This window comes from Sinocyclocheilus rhinocerous, unplaced genomic scaffold (genome assembly GCF_001515625.1).
Source record: "Sinocyclocheilus rhinocerous isolate Xijiao unplaced genomic scaffold, SAMN03320098_v1.1 scaffold1606, whole genome shotgun sequence".
Lineage (NCBI taxonomy): Eukaryota > Metazoa > Chordata > Actinopteri > Cypriniformes > Cyprinidae > Sinocyclocheilus > Sinocyclocheilus rhinocerous.
Genome location: NW_015628313.1, coordinates 449796 through 466330, shown reverse-complemented (window position 1 = coordinate 466330; position 16535 = coordinate 449796). Strand labels below are relative to the sequence as shown.

The following is a 16535-nucleotide window of genomic DNA, read 5'->3' as shown; positions in this document are numbered from 1 at the left end:
TGATATAAGTTTAGAGCTCTGATATATTATTAATCATCAGTTCACGTCATCTTTATATGCACACAAGATCTATTGAATTAAAATCAGTGTCAAATAAAGCATGGCTTGCGTTTGTTCTATAATGCACAACATAGAATGAATGGACTTTTACTGTAGAAACACTAACCGGAAGCAGGAAGTTTATGTTTTCTTCTCTCATTACAGTTTTTGTGTTCACACTGCTCTCGGGGCTGGGTCCCTGACAGCTGATGTGATATTCAGAAAAAAAGCTTTAGTTTTTTACAAATACAAGTTAAAGCGTTAAAGAAGGCATTTTTGTTGCTCAATTTGGATAAACGTAAGGTAAGATTCGACAAGTGATCGCAGCTTATTAGCTTCCCGAAAAGGCCACTGCGCTGTTTACTGTTGTCAGGCTGACCTTTTCATAAAACATTTGTTACTATAACAATGAAGGCATCTAAATCTATATACAAAACATAGATTTAACGAATCGTCACGAAAATCACAACTCTCCATTTAAGAAAATAATTTTGGCTGTGCTGTACAGCTGACGGTATTCACATAATATTCTGATGGATGTATATCATGGTAATGAATAATTGTCATATTCATATGCTGTGGAATTTACATAGAATAACCATGGTAGTTTCTAGTACACCTCTGTGAATGAAGGACAAATGTTCCTTTAGGTTGTCAATAAAATTGAATGAATTTGATCTTTTAATTTTAGTAAACACCTTTGTTTGCCTGCATGTAATGCTTCAGCCAAGTTTGTAATGTCTTATTGTATACACTTGATTATTGTTGTACACTGACAGACGACAGATGAAGTATCTCCTATAATATATTGACATTTTATAATATGTTGCATTCAAAAGAATATACTTTTGAATGACTAGCACACAGCATCAACCAGCAGAAGGCCCTTTCAGCTTACATTTGTTTAATGAAAATATTGTTTGCTGATTCCCATGAGCCTGTTGTGCTTTTAATTTCAGAAATAAACATGACTGCCATCAAGCATGCCCTTCAGAGGGATATTTTCACCCCCAATGATGAGCGTCTGCTGAGCATCGTCAATGTCTGCAAGGCAGGGAAAAAGAAGAAGAACTGTTTCTTGTGTGCCACAGGTAGAGCACAGACACAGATCCATGTCAGAGAATGTCTGCAAACATTCTTTTATTGTTTATTTTCTCTGTCAATTCTGTTTATTATCATTAGTGACTACAGAGCGCCCAGTGCAGGTGAAGGTGGTGAAAGTGAAAAAAACAGATAAAGGAGATTTCTATAAGAGACAGATGGCATGGGAACTACGGGACCTGACAGATGTTGATGCCAAAGATGCCAATAAGGTCAGAGTTCATATGTGAAATATTATATCAATTCAGACAGGAAATAAATATCAGTAATAAAATATCTATTACTAAATATTATGGATACATAATATACCTGTACCAGATTTCTTATTGGATGATATTGTATACAGTGTTATTTTAGAATTATTTATATACTATGAAAGTATATATTTATTAATAGTCATTAATATGTTCTTTTGTCCTATATTTTGAATTAACTTTCAGTTTTTATATTTTAGTTTTTATTTTATTTGAATTTTAGTTCAGTTTTTGCAAGTTTATGTACTTTTGTCATTTTTATTTTTATATTTCTATTTAGCTTTACTTTATTAACTTAATTATAAAACTTAAAAATTTAGCTTTAATTTAGTAATTTTAGTACATCAACATAAACTTATTTTATTTCAGTTAGTTGCCAAGGCAACATTTCTAATTTTCATTTTTTTAAGTTTAAGTTTTTCATCTAATATTTATACTTTATTTTATTTAACAAAGACATTTTTATTTTAGTTTAGTTTCCAATAATAACACCAGTTGGATATTAATTTTTTTAAATAATTTAAATTAAATGTTAGATTACCTTTGCCGAACACTCACTTAAAATTAATCTTTAAAACCGTAATAATTTAATAACACTGTTAAATGTAATCTTTAGCAAAAAAATTAAATACATTTTTAATACTGCACATAATAAAGTTGTTATACCTAAATTCTCATATAGCACTTAAAGTGATTGAATTAACTTTTTATTGTTTTGTATTTAAATGATTCAGACAGATATTTGGGGGTAACATGATAATAATTATCGACTTGGTATCGGCCTGAATTTACTGAGCAAATCCTCTACTTCTCCATCCTTCAGGAGAACCCAGAGTTTGACCTCCATTTTGAGAAGGTTTATCGGTGGGTGGCGAGCAGCACTGCAGAGAAGAATTCATTTATCTCGTGTATCTGGAAGCTGAACCAGCGCTACCTTCGGAAGAAAGTGGAGTTTGTAAACGTCAGTCCACAGCTGCTGGAAGGTGTGGCTCACTGCTGCTCCTAGTGGAGTGGGAGAGTAATAGCATGTTGTTAAACTACCAGTGTGTTTCTAATATTTAATTACCTCACAGCCATGTTGAGGTAACTATTACATTTTCAGTGGTAGGAACTCAAACTAGTGTCTGTTTTCCTGTGGCTACTGCTCTCTCTCTCTGTCTCTTTCTGAGCTCTTTGGGATTCTGTAATGTGTCTTTTTGAGTGTGCTTTAATGCTTAATGCTTTAACCTGATCTGTGCTGTTCTCTCTAAATCTCTCACTGGCCAGAGCTTCCTAAAGCTGAAGGTTTGTATGCTGTTTTTTCTTCCATCTTCCATCCTTCTCCAGTTTCCACCTCCTGCTATTGTTTCCCCTTCATTAATTGTCTTTCTTTCTTCCCATTAATTCATTTGCTTAATCACATATAAAGTTATCTGGGAACATTTACCCACTGCTCACTCTCTAGATTGTGTTTGTGTACATGTGTTACTTACATTGCGTTCATTGAGTAGTTTAGTTCATATACTCATATGCACACATACACTACCATTCAAAATTTGGGTATATTTGTTTTGAAAGAAGACCCTTAGACTCACCAAGGCTGCATTTATTTAATTAAAAATACAGAAAAAATAGTAATATTGTGAAAAAATTTACAATCTTTCTATTATAATGTAATGCCATTCTATTATAATCTTACAAGTTTTCTATTATTATATATTTAAACGTAATTTATTAATGTGATGGCAAAGCTGCATTTTCAAAACACAAAAGAACAGCATTTATTTGAATTATAAAATTCCTTACTGTCATATAACATGCAGTTTCTTAAAAAAAAAACCATCTTGCTGACAACAGACTTTTGAATGGTTGCATATAAAGTACTATACATTTGAGGTTAATAAGAACACTATTTTCATGTGTCTTTCCTTCTTCTCAGAGTCGGTCCCGAGCGGAGAGAGTCAGAGTGTTGCAGGGGGAGATGAGGATGCTCTGGATGATTACCAGGAGCTGAACGCCCGTGAGGAACAGGACATTGAGAGCATGATGGAGGTCTGCGAGTACGCCATTTCCAATGCAGAGGCCTTTGCTGAGAAACTGTCCCGTGAGCTACAGGTCCTAGATGGGGTGAGTATGTTTAATCGTTTCCTAAAATAAAACACTGGTGTGCTGACCTTAGAAGTAGTGGAAAGTATTGATTGCACCTGTCATCAGAAGTTTATAATTAACTTTATCTATATTGAACTGAGTGCAATAATTACAGTCAAGGTAAATGTGGATTGAAGTTTGATTAGAGAATAGCTGATAATATCAAGTAGTCTGATTATTATTTGACAGTCATATCAAAGATAAAACAAGGCTTACTTTTGTTATCATGAATCGTAATATCTGTTCTTCTCTGTTTAGGCTAACATCCAGTCCATCATGGCCTCCGAGAAGCAGGTGAACATCCTGATGCAGCTGCTGGATCAAGCTCTGGCAGAGGTAGACAACATCGAGGGGAAGTTGCTCAGTTATGAGGAGATGCTACAGAGCGTGAAGGAGCAGATGGACCAGATTTCCCAGAGCAACCGTCTCATCCAGATCAGCAACACCAACAATGGCAAACTACTGGATGAGATCCAGTTCCTTGTGGTATGTTGGGCCACAGTAGAGATAGATCCCAGAAAACTTTCTTTTGTTGAATGAAGCACAGCATTAACAAAAGAATTCTAGATAAATAGTCGATCTCACTAATCAGCTAGCTGGTTGGTGGACGACTAGTCACCATTGTGACCCATCAGTAACTGCCCCTTTAAAAACATGAATATTGGGATAGCAGTTGTCATAGAAATTCCAAGCTGACTTTAAGGTGCTCTGCAGCTCTGGTGGCTGTGGTGGACTCTTACCACCTTTATTTCAGGTGGGCTCAGACTTGCAGCTAACAGTTTTCCCAGTTCAATCACTAAAGTCTAGACTATTTAGTCATGTGATAAGCATACACACATATTCCTTATAACACTTCCACTCTTTTAATGAAAACTGTATAAATTAAGGCATTCCCAAACTTTTTTTGGTCAGAAAAAAACCTTTGACCTCAAATGTTTACTGGAAATGTCACTGAGATTTTAAGTTACACAACGCATTCGCATGTTCAAAGATCCCTGATAATGATTAATGCTCACATGACGTGCAGGCAAACATAAAATATTTCATCTTTTATAGTATGTGTTTTATTTGGATTTGTTTTTATTCTACAATTATTTTAATTTTACATTTTTATTGAATTAATTATTAGCTTTTAATCAAGTCATGGACATGCAGTTCCTTCACAGACCCCAGTCTGGGAAACCCTGTATTAAACTGTAAATATAAATAATTTTATTTTGCCTAATGGTGGCATATGATTTATGTATTTTTTTATCTAAACTTCTGTATTTTTGTTGATTAACTTATGCTTTTCGGCCAGGGTGAGCAAAGTTCTAGATGTTTTGATTGTGCTTCTGTACTGCTTTTGTTTGACACTAAAACAAAACTCCAATAAAAGATTACTGGCATGATTAGAATTCTGGGACCCACTTTATATTAAGAGGCCTTAACAACTATGTACTTACATTTAAATTAATAATTTGGTACAATGCACTTATTGTGTACATACATGTTTTTACATTGTACTTATATTTTAAAAATACCTGCATGTAATTACATCTGTAATTAATTTCTGTAATTACATTTATAATTACACAGTTGACCCATCCCTTACACCTTAACCCACCCTTAAACCCACCCATACCAACAAACCTGTCCCTAACCTTACCCGTATCCCACCTCAATAGCAGCAAAAGTGTTTTGCAATACAATATGAACACAATAAGTACATTGTACTTAATTTTTGATGTAAGTACATAGTAGTTAAGGCCACTTAATATAAAGTGGGGCCGAATTCTGATATGTCCATAATTATCTCTTTGTTAATATTTTTGTGTTTTGTCCATAAAAGAACTACATGGATCTATCAAAAGGGCACATCAAGGCTTTGCAGGAAGGAGATTTGTCTTCTCCTAAGGGTATCGAGGCCTGCATCAACGCGTCTGAGGCTCTGTCACAGTGCATGGACGTGGCACTCAAACCAGGTACTGCTCTCAAACTTCACCCACTGACTGAAAACAGCACTTACAGGTGTGCATGAGCAGCATTAATCATGTTTGTGTGATGTTCTGTAACAGGCCACGATAAGCTGATGGCAGTCAAGCAGCAGCAGCATCTGTTTTCTGAGCTCAGAGACACTTTTGCCCGACGTCTCACCAACCACCTCAACAACGTGTTTGTGCACCAGGTAACATTATTACACACATTACAGGTAAAGAACACGTACAACTTACATATATGAGGAGTATTAGGCTTTCTTTCCTTTTCCTACGAGTCTTTATCTGCCTCTCTCTGATTGATTCTTTCTCTTGTGTTCCTGTTTGGCCACCAGTCGTGTCTCTCTATATCACTTTACTTCACTGTGCTCTCTGTTCCTCTGTCAGTTCAACCACTTCAGTCACTTCAAAATGACCATCCCTCAGTTCTATAGGTCGTCCTGTCTGTCACTCCCTGTGAGTACGCCCACTCCAGCACCCTGTTTGACCCGCCCACTCTAACAGTCACGCAACTCCACTTCCTTAGACCTAACTGTCTCATCAATGCTTCTCTCTCTTCATGGAAACATTCCATTTAAGCATGTTCATGGTGATGTAAACCAGACGTTCTCATCTTAGGGTTTCTAAGATGATCGCTCCCATAAACCTCCCAGCCAACATCATTCTCTGTTGATTTTGTCCCCTGAAGATTCTTCATTGCCTTGTTTTGCTCTCTCTCCAATGGAATTGTGGGGTGCTCGTGAGAAGACATGGCCTGATCAGCATGCAGTTCCTGCAGTGTTTGCTCTTATGATGTGGATGTTTCATAGATGCATTTAGAAGGAACTGCTTGACTGTGAGAATAGCACTACTGTTGGTTTGGTGGCATTGTTCATAGATTCATGAGGCTTGGTGATTTTTGCTCGACTAATTACTGTTTGAACTTGGTGTCACTGTAATATAACAGCTACCTTTTGTGTGGGAGTAGGGCTGGGTGTTTATGCAGATTTCCTGATTCGATTTAATTCTAATTAACAAACTCTCGATATGCCTCCGTAATGATGTCTATTTTCTCTTCCATGTGGAGAGATATTCTCTTTCTGCTAATGCTGGTATACAGGACAGTGTTTTAGACTGATTCACTGAGTAACTTGTATTTTTTTAACTATTCATTAAACACCTTTAGAATCAAGCTACACTGGTTGTACTGTGTTTTTAACTGAAAAGAACCAGTTCATAGTCATTTGTTTGTAAATCAGACCTCACTGGTCATGCTGTATGCTGTTGATTCAAATTTAAATTTCGTGATTTCAAACTATGCTGCGCTTTGTTCATTTGCCCACTATCATATTCATGTCATTTTCACTGTTTGACGTATTGAGTGTTACCTTGGCTTTATTTGAAAAAATATGATTCCCAATGCACACAAACTTCCCAGATTACAGAGTGCTCTGTTGGTTACAGTGTTTACTTCCTTTTTATTTATATATATTTTAAACTATTTCTTTATTTGTGAAAAATACCCTAATAGGATTGCAGAATCAAGAAGTTGTCATCTAAAGTATAAGTATGTTTATTTGACACATTTTTTAAAATTAATTTTCTAATTATTTCAATTTTCTTAAATATTAATTCATATTATAATATATAAAAATTTGAATTAATATTTAAGAAATTTGAAATAATTTGAAAATGAATTAATTATAGATGTGTATGTATTATATATTAATTATATATACTGCATGTGTATGTATATGTGTATATATATATATATGGAGTATAAATATACATACATATACACACACAGATATTTGCATCAGCTGTCAAAAAAAACTATGTCGGCCGACCACTATTTTCGATACACTAAAAAGAACCAGTTCATGAATCAGACTGCTCTGTTCACTTTGTATTTTTTTGATATACTAAAAAGAACCGGTTTAAAAAGTCTTTTTTTTTTTCCATGAATGAGATGCATTTTGCATTCAACCCGCTAAGGACCACTCAGTGGAAAGGTGTTTTTTGCCATTATTTTGCGGTACCAGTTGCATCACATTCAATACAGATTGCGAACAGATGTTCACATCACAAATGTAAAATATGATTTGTAAAATGTTTTAACACAGCCACTAAAAAAACAAAAAAAGTCGTAAAGCAAACAAACACCAAATTCACCAAATGAAGATTATTTGGAAAATCTGTATTTTTACCCAGCCCTATGTGAGAGTAAAAGTGTGTGTGTTCCTTAATATTAACTTGCTTGGACAGTGAACTTTTCTCATACTGAGTTTCCACTCACTGAGTGTGTCTGTGTGTTTGTGTGTGTAGGGACACGATCAGAGCTCCACACTGTCCCAGCACACAGCTGAGCTGACACTACCCAAACACAGCCCTCTGCACAGAGACCTGCTCAGATACGCCAAACTCATGGAGTGGCTGAAAAACACCCAGAGAGAGAAATATGAGGGTCTTTCCAGGGTAAGTGTTTATGACTTCCATCACATTGCATTGATTATCACAGTAAATGTTATCACGACACATGTCAGATAACATTAAGGTTTGAAAGCATTCAGTCACGTTTGTACAAATTGTTCCATCTTGATAAAGTCATAAAAGTGAATGGAAACCCTAATCGATGAACTGTGTGACAAAAGTCAAGGACAAAAACAGGATGTTTAATTAGAAAAATATAGGGTGGGACTTTATTTAATGGTTTATTTTATTTAAAAGTGGGTGTTATATACAAATCAGAATACCAGCGTAAATGTGAATGTAAACACTTATTATAGGCGTACAGTAATAATTCAGGATAAGAAAAAACACATTTGAAAGATAGTCTCATGATGTATTATATCATATCTTTTTTTTTTTAATTTTGAACAAAACGAAGAAAGAAGACAATCAGTCCCATTATTGCTGTATGTTTTAAAGCATTATATGTTTTAGCAGTTTAACAGTTACAATCACCAACAGTCAGTTACAGCAACCATTAAAATGCCATCATAATAATGCTGCAATATATTATCCTGATATCCTGAGAGCCAATGGCTTTCCTTTAGAAATGGCAATGTCTTAGCGAAGGAAAATAGCAGTTATATTTAATTTTAGCTTTGCTCAGACTTAATAGTACTGCTAATGTTATTCTACAAACATTAGACTCAATAAATTCAGGGGCAAGAAAACGAAGCGTTTGAGAGAGGCGGGGCATAGAGGACCTACAATAATGTACAGTATTTGAAAAATAATGTGTTTTTTGAACATTAAAGCATGTCAACATATTCTGTTACACCAAATACACAAAATAATGATCTTTAAAAAAGCATCATATGACCCCTTTAAGGGTTTAGTCGGAGCGATTAGTCCTTTTCTGATCATCACCTAATGTGCTAATGTGATTCCCAAATGTTTTAGATGTATTTATCTCTGCTCTCTATTATTAAACTGTCTTTAAAATCCAAATGTGATGGCAGACTTGGCCTGGATGTTGCTGTGTGTACTCTTGACAAATTGGATTTGTGTCCGGTTCCCAGTAATGTTCCCTCTGTCTCATTTCCTGTGATCTTTCTGCATTCCTCTAAATGAGAAAATTGCTGACAAATAAAAAAAATCTAAAATTGGACAAAATTCCTAGTCCTCCCTTATTATTATTTTTTTTTTACAGACCTATGTGGATTACATGACCCGATTGTATGAGCGGGAAATTAAGGACTTCTTTGAAGTGGCAAAGATCAAAATGGCAGGCACTAGTAAGGATGGGAAAGGAAAATTTGGTAAGACCTCAAATTTTTTTTTTTTTAAGTTTGTTTATCAGGAAACCAACTCTCAGTCACTGTATGTCTTGTGCTTTGTTGTGTGTTGTCTGTGTGTGCCGTTTGTAATACAGTATATGTGTGTTTTTTTTTTTGCACTAATTTTACACTACATGACAAACACATAGTTTCAACAAAGCTGAATTGAAAGTATCCAACATAATTCTCAAACGGGTGTGAAAGTTATGGTAGATAAATTTAAAGAAAAGGAGCAAAAGGGAAAAGCAGCAAACCTGACATAATCCATTACAATTACAATTACTGCCACTTAATGGCAAAATTGCAGAAAAGATTCAGAGATTCAGAGAGCGAGAGAGACAGGGTCACATCACAGTGGAGTCAGCTGTCTTAACCGTGGCTTGTGTACTGCATCATTACTGTGTTTGTCACGCGACTCTGTTCCCCTTTCTCTGTCTTTATATTTATTTTGAAAGATGAAGCTCGCGATTATGGTAAGGGGCTTTACATTTCCGACGAGTGCTTGCGGTGTTCGGCCAATCACAGTGCACTGGGTCAGCTGGCCAATCAGAGCAGACTGTGCTTGTCGGAAGGAGGGACTTTGTAGAAAACGAAGCGTTTGAGAGAGGCGGGGCATAGAGGACCTACAATAATGTACAGTATTTGAAAAATAATGTGTTTTTTGAACATTAAAGCATGTCAACATATTCTGTTACACCAAATACACAAAATAATGATCTTTAAAAAAGCATCATATGACCCCTTTAAGGGTTTAGTCGGAGCGATTAGTCCTTTTCTGATCATCACCTAATGTGCTAATGTGATTCCCAAATGTTTTAGATGTATTTATCTCTGCTCTCTATTATTAAACTGTCTTTAAAATCCAAATGTGATGGCAGACTTGGCCTGGATGTTGCTGTGTGTACTCTTGACAAATTGGATTTGTGTCCGGTTCCCAGTAATGTTCCCTCTGTCTCATTTCCTGTGATCTTTCTGCATTCCTCTAAATGAGAAAATTGCTGACAAATAAAAAAAATCTAAAATTGGACAAAATTCCTAGTCCTCCCTTATTATTATTTTTTTTTTACAGACCTATGTGGATTACATGACCCGATTGTATGAGCGGGAAATTAAGGACTTCTTTGAAGTGGCAAAGATCAAAATGGCAGGCACTAGTAAGGATGGGAAAGGAAAATTTGGTAAGACCTCAAATTTTTTTTTTTTTAAGTTTGTTTATCAGGAAACCAACTCTCAGTCACTGTATGTCTTGTGCTTTGTTGTGTGTTGTCTGTGTGTGCCGTTTGTAATACAGTATATGTGTGGTTTTTTTTTTGCACTAATTTTACACTACATGACAAACACATAGTTTCAACAAAGCTGAATTGAAAGTATCCAACATAATTCTCAAGTAAAATCATTGAGATGTCAATCATTGCTTGTTTCTGATATGATGGTGTGCAAAGTCACGTTTTCATTGTAATGTCCTGACATGTGCTGCAAGGCCCACAGTGTGTGTACTATTACACATGGCATTAAATGCATACTAGAGGCATGACAACCAAAATATTCTGTGGAAAAAAAAACCTGAATACATTAGATTTCAGGATGTTTAGAACAATGTAGTGCATCTCACAAAATACTTACGTAGAAAGAAATATGTATAGAAATTGTATTTATATCGTATCATTTATATATATTTTTGGAAACTAGGGGTGGGCATTTTTCCCCACACCATTAGTGTCACATTAAGACTTTTGTGTTAAGTAAAAAAAAAAAAAAAAACGTACTTTCAAAAACATCTCTCACTCCATTGTGCCCCATTGAACTGTTTTTGTTTCTGATGACCGCAATGCCATATTAAATAAAATGAATATATTAGCCCATATTAATGACATGTTTGCATATAATTATAACTTTATCTATGTAAAAGGTTTTGAATTCGGGGAAAGGAGTTCCTATTTTTGCGTCTTTCATGATTGATCACTGCTGTCATTTCCAAGTACTCCATCACTTGTGCCCATCCCTATTGGAAACATTTATCCCTGCTTATGCTGGTAAACTTCCAGGTGTTAGTAAGACGTTCCTCTTGTTTCAAAAGCTTTCATTAGCAGTCCAGTTCTCAGCTTTTTCCTCCACGTGATGAAATAAAATAAGCTTTTTGTTTCCAAATGGCCAAAGAGCCCGAAGCCTAAATTCAGCCACTGCAGTGCATGTCATATTTGAAAACTTTGACCTTTAACCCCTAACTCTGGCACCATGCTGCATGTTGTAAGCCTAACGTGTCTCTGTCTCTGATGCCTGCCTTTCTAACCGGCCTCCAGCCACACTTCCGCGGAAAGAGAGTGCTCTCAAACAGGAGGTGGAGAGTAAGTATCAGCACCACATGCCACGCCTATCCCATAATGCCTTGCTTCCTCTTAGTCAAAAGGCATCTCTTCCTCACAAGCACAGTAATCCATTATCTTAACTTCAGTTTCAATGTTTCATGGGTATGCAAAACATGTGTTTTCAGTCTTTTTTAAGCTTGTTACATGCACCGTTTTATGGATTTCATCTTACCTTATTCACTTTTTCTCAATCAAAACTAACCTCAAACATGTCTACTGATTCATCAGATATTAAAATGTTAATGTATCAGTGGTTGGTGGGGGGGGTGGGATTATTTAATCTTGTCGTAAAGGGTTGCATGTATGTTATGACCCCTTTCAGATCAACATGTACTTTAAAAGGTAAGCATATAGAAAGGTGATTGTAATGTAAATGAAGTACATCTGACTTGTATGTTTTATATCCAGTTCATGTTCTGATGGTTTCTCCTCTGATGGTCTCTCCAGGCCTGCATGGGAGCTCTGGGAAGCTTACAGGCTCCACGTCAAGTCTGAATAAACTCGCTGTGAGCAGCTCCAACAGTAGGCGCTCTCAGTCATCTTCTCTGCTTGATATGGGCAACATGTCTGCCTCTGACCTGGATGTAGCAGACAGGACCAGGTTTGATAAGGTGCGCCACCGCTCAGACTTGGGGATTGTTTCGGCCCAATTTAAAGATGCTGACTGGTTCTAAATTGTCACTTGAAATGTGACTAAATTCTGAAATTTGTTGTGCAAAGTATAATCATATACAGTGATGTACGAAATGTAATACTTTTATTCATGCATTAATTTAATCAAAAGTAATAGTTTGATTAGACTTATTATTTGAATGATTTCTGAAGGATCATGTGACACTGATAAGTGGAGTAATGGCTGCTGAAAGTTCACCTTTGGCATCACAGGAGTAAATTACATTTTAAATATATTCAAATAGAAAATAGTCATTTTAAATTGTAATAATATTTCACAATATTACTGTTTTTACTATATTTTAAATGCAGCCTTGGTGAGCATTAAATCTTGCTAACCCTACACTTTTGGACGATAGTGTACATATCGCAATTCTTTGTGTTGTTTTCTAGATTTTTGAGCAGGTTTTGAGTGAGCTAGAGCCACTGTGTCTGGCTGAACAGGACTTTATCAGCAAGTTCTTCAAACTGCAGCAAAATCCCACACTAGCTCAGGTGAGTATCAGATACAATCCAGACTCAGATCTATGTGTGTATTGTATTTATTATGTGTGATTTAATGATGTTATAAATCCCTAATTAGGTAGAGAATGTGGATGACAGCGATGGAACGGTTCACTCCAGACTCCTCAATGAAAACAGACATTCAATATCTGAGTGAGTGACCGTTTTCTCAGTTCTTACAAATCTGTTTTCAAGCAGATTATAAAAAATTATCATACATCCATTTTTCTTGCAGAAAGGACATGGTTCGGATGATGATGAATAAGATCTTTCAGAGCATTGAGACGGAGCTGAACAGTCTGATAGCTTTAGGTGATAAGATAGACAGCTTCAACTCTCTCTACATGCTGGTAAAGATGAGTCACCACGTCTGGACGGCCGAAAATGTTGATCCCGCATCCTATCTCAGCACAACGCTGGGCAATGTGCTAGTCACTGTCAAGAGAAACTTTGATAAATGCATTGTAAGTGGAGCTCATGTCATGCATTGTTTGATGTATTGATGGCGAGACCAACAAACCAATCTTCTGATGTTTCTGTTGCTCTTGTAGTCTGGACAGATTCGTCAGATGGAGGAGGTGAAGATTTCGAAGAAGAGTAAAGTGGGCATCCTGCCGTTTGTCACCGGCTTTGAGGAGTTTGCTAAGCTAGCTGAGGCTATTTTCCGAAATGCAGAAAGACGGGGTGATCTGGATAAGGCCTACATCAAACTCATCAGAGCTGTCTTCAGTAACGGTGAGGATCATAACCAACGGAACATCTCATACATTTGTTAATTCATCACTAGTTGTAAGAATGTGCAAGAAGCCCTAAATTTCTTGAAATGCTGCTTTTCAGACTTTTTTTAATATGAAGAGAAAGAAAACATGAGAGCATGTGTAATCGAGGCATTGAGAGAGTGTTATTTTAGTATCATTTTTATACTTCTACATATCATTTAATACTATTTTGCATTTTTCAAAATATTTTTTTATATTTTGATATACAAATCAAAAATATAAATACTAATTTAAAATATTATATTTGCAGTTTAGTTCATTTTCATTTGTTTCATTTTCGTTTAAGTTTTAGTAGTTTTGTTGTGCTTTTGTCATTTTTATTAGTTTTTGTATGAATATTTCTATATAGTTTTAATATATGTGACCCTGGACCACAAAACCAGTCTCAAGTCGCTGGGGGATATTTGTAGCAATAGCCAAAAGTCGTGGCCTAATGGTTAGAGAGTCGGACTCGTAACCCAAGGTTGCGGGTTCGAGTCTCGTACCGGCAGGGATTGTAGGTGGGGGGGGTTAATGTACAGCCCTCTCTCCCACCTTCAATACCATGACTGAGGAAAGATGATTTTCTCAATATTTAGATTTTTTTGCACCCTCAGATTCTAGATTTTCAAATAGTTGTATCTCGACCAAATATTGTCCTATCCTAACAAGCCATACATCAATGCTTTCAGATGATGTATAAATCTCAATTTCAAAAAATTGACCCTTATGACTGGTTTTGTGGTCCAGGGTCACATATTTTTATTTCAGTTATAGTTTTGGTCATTTAAGTTCTTTAGCTTAAACATATTTTACTATGGCAACATTTCTAAAAAAAATTTAATTTTTATCTAATTATATTTTATTTCAGCTTTATTTCAATTACAACACTGTTGAGAACCATCCATTAATAGAGAATGTAACTCATCATTCATGTACATTTTCAGTGTTTGCGATTCCGCTTTCTCTTTTGTTTTTAACCCTCTTGTTCATCTGATTGGTCTCTTTCTCTTTATATCCATAGTGGAGAAAGTGGCCAACGAGAGCCAGAAGACTCCACGTGATGTGGTGATGATGGAGAACTTCCACCATATCTTCTCAACACTGTCCAGCCTCAAGATCTCCTGTCTGGAGGCAGAGAGAAAGGAGGCCAAGCAGAAATACACAGAACACCTGCAGTCCTACGTCATCAACTCACTGGGCCAACCGCTAGAGAAACTTAATGTAAGCCAAATCTTCATGGAAACCAGGTTTGAACAGTATTACAGTAGAACATCCATGTAAATGACCATTTTAGAAATGAAACTAAAATGTGCTTGGACTATTTAATGTATTTGGATTCTTCAGCCTTTATGTTTATGGACCATTTTTAATTTTCTTCCCAATTTGCAGCATTTCTTTGAGGGAGTGGAAGCGCGTGTAGCTCAGGGTGTCCGTGAAGAGGAAGTGAGCTACCAACTTGCCTTCAATAAACAGGAACTGCGTAAGGTTATTAAAGAATACCCTGGGAAGGAGGTGAAAAAGGGCCTGGACAACCTCTACAAGAAGGTGGATAAACACCTGTGTGAAGAGGAGAATCTGTTACAGGTGAATAAAACTAGAGGAAAATAACACTAAATGGCTAAATTAAATGGCATTTATAATGTTTTTGAGATTCTTGAGTGTGAATGTGAATTTTGATCTGGCCACTAGGTCGTGTGGCACTCCATGCAAGACGAGTTCATTCGGCAATACAAGCACTTTGAGGGCCTGATAAACCGCTGCTACCCGGGGTCAGGAATCACCATGGAGTTCACCATTCAAGACATGTTGGAGTACTTCTCCAGTATCGCTCAGTCACACTAAAACAGGAAGCTGAACAATTGTGAAATTGAATGAAAAGAAAAGTGCTGTGTGTGAAAGAGAAAGAGAATGAGTGCTTACATTGTATATATATATTACAGTGCAGCTGTGTCATAACAAACACTGGAACCCTGTTTGTAACATGCAAATTGCGTTTCTGTTGTTTCTGATTTCATTGTTTGTTTGTTTGTTTGTTTTTTGAAAACCAAAATTGCTTTATAACACATTAGTATAGTGAATCGCAAATGACTGAACCTTTCTCATTACTTCTACAAAACACTAAAAATCTGTGGCTGATTTTTCATGCACATGAATGCTGAGTATCAACACGTAAAAAAAAAGGCCTGGAGTCATATGTAAGAAAATAAAGCATACTTTCATTTTAAATTCATTTTCTTTTCTTCTTGTAATTGATTGTGATTTTTGATTATAAAACAGATTATCATTGTGGTGTGGAATTCCCCAGTGAAGCCTGTTCACACAGAGGATGAAAAGATTAAAGTTTTAATAGTCATTTTAAGTAAATGAGAATAGGTGAGTTCACACAGCTATAACAATAACGACAGAGTTGCAATCACTTTCAGCACATTTTTTTTTCCACCTGATGAACAATAAAAACATTGTCAGCCAATCACAACTCGACTCGAGTTCACAAAAAGCTCGAGCATTTAAAGTTGCAGGCGACATAACTGCAGCAGAAGCTTATAATACGCGGAAAATCATTCTTGGTGTGAACGAGAACGATTATTAAAACTTTATGGTTACTGTTATCGTCCTTGTGCGCAGATCTTGAAAACTACTTTTTAATTAAAGAAAAAAACTCAAATATTTTCAATATTTAATAACCGTTTTATAGAGGCCTGGCGCCAGGATGGCATAACTGGGGGGCATTTCAATCCCATGTGGGGTCGCCACTGCTTATAATGCGCAATGACAAAACAGACATAGACACGCGCATACACATACAAAAAACATAGGGCAACAACATTACTTTTTCTGTCCAACTAGCTTACATAACCAGACAGTAAAATGTGATTTTGTAATGTAATATCACTCACTTAATTAATGTTTTTAATAACCCCCCTCCCCCCACCACAGGTGTTGTGCCCATTTTAGACCCCCTGGCAAATTA

At 36.1% G+C, this 16535-nt stretch overlaps 1 protein-coding gene across 1 annotated transcript; it reads left to right on the top strand.

The window, feature by feature from the left end:
- Positions 1–190: 190 nt before the first annotated feature.
- Positions 191–15794, top strand: LOC107737311 (exocyst complex component 1-like). Its single transcript, XM_016548779.1, has 20 exons — positions 191–342; positions 999–1130; positions 1222–1352; positions 2218–2377; positions 2661–2678; positions 3313–3500; positions 3780–4007; positions 5353–5485; positions 5579–5688; positions 7802–7951; positions 9135–9243; positions 11562–11606; positions 12075–12238; positions 12693–12794; positions 12883–12956; positions 13039–13267; positions 13355–13538; positions 14586–14785; positions 14954–15148; positions 15254–15794. The coding sequence occupies exons 2-20, from the start codon at positions 1007–1009 to the stop codon at positions 15404–15406; spliced, it is 2697 nt and encodes an 898-aa protein (XP_016404265.1). The 5' UTR covers positions 191–342; positions 999–1006; the 3' UTR covers positions 15407–15794.
- Positions 15795–16535: the final 741 nt, after the last annotated feature.

Bases quoted from the DNA above. Each gene is read 5' to 3' on its own strand.
- LOC107737311 (XM_016548779.1), top strand. From the start codon at position 1,007: ATGACTGCCATCAAGCATGCCCTTCAGAGGGATATTTTCACCCCCAAT. The intron at 1,353-2,217 runs GTCAGAGTTCAT...TCCATCCTTCAG, and splicing joins ATGCCAAAGATGCCAATAAG to GAGAACCCAGAGTTTGACCT. The intron at 7,952-9,134 runs GTAAGTGTTTAT...TTTTTTTTACAG, and splicing joins AATATGAGGGTCTTTCCAGG to ACCTATGTGGATTACATGAC.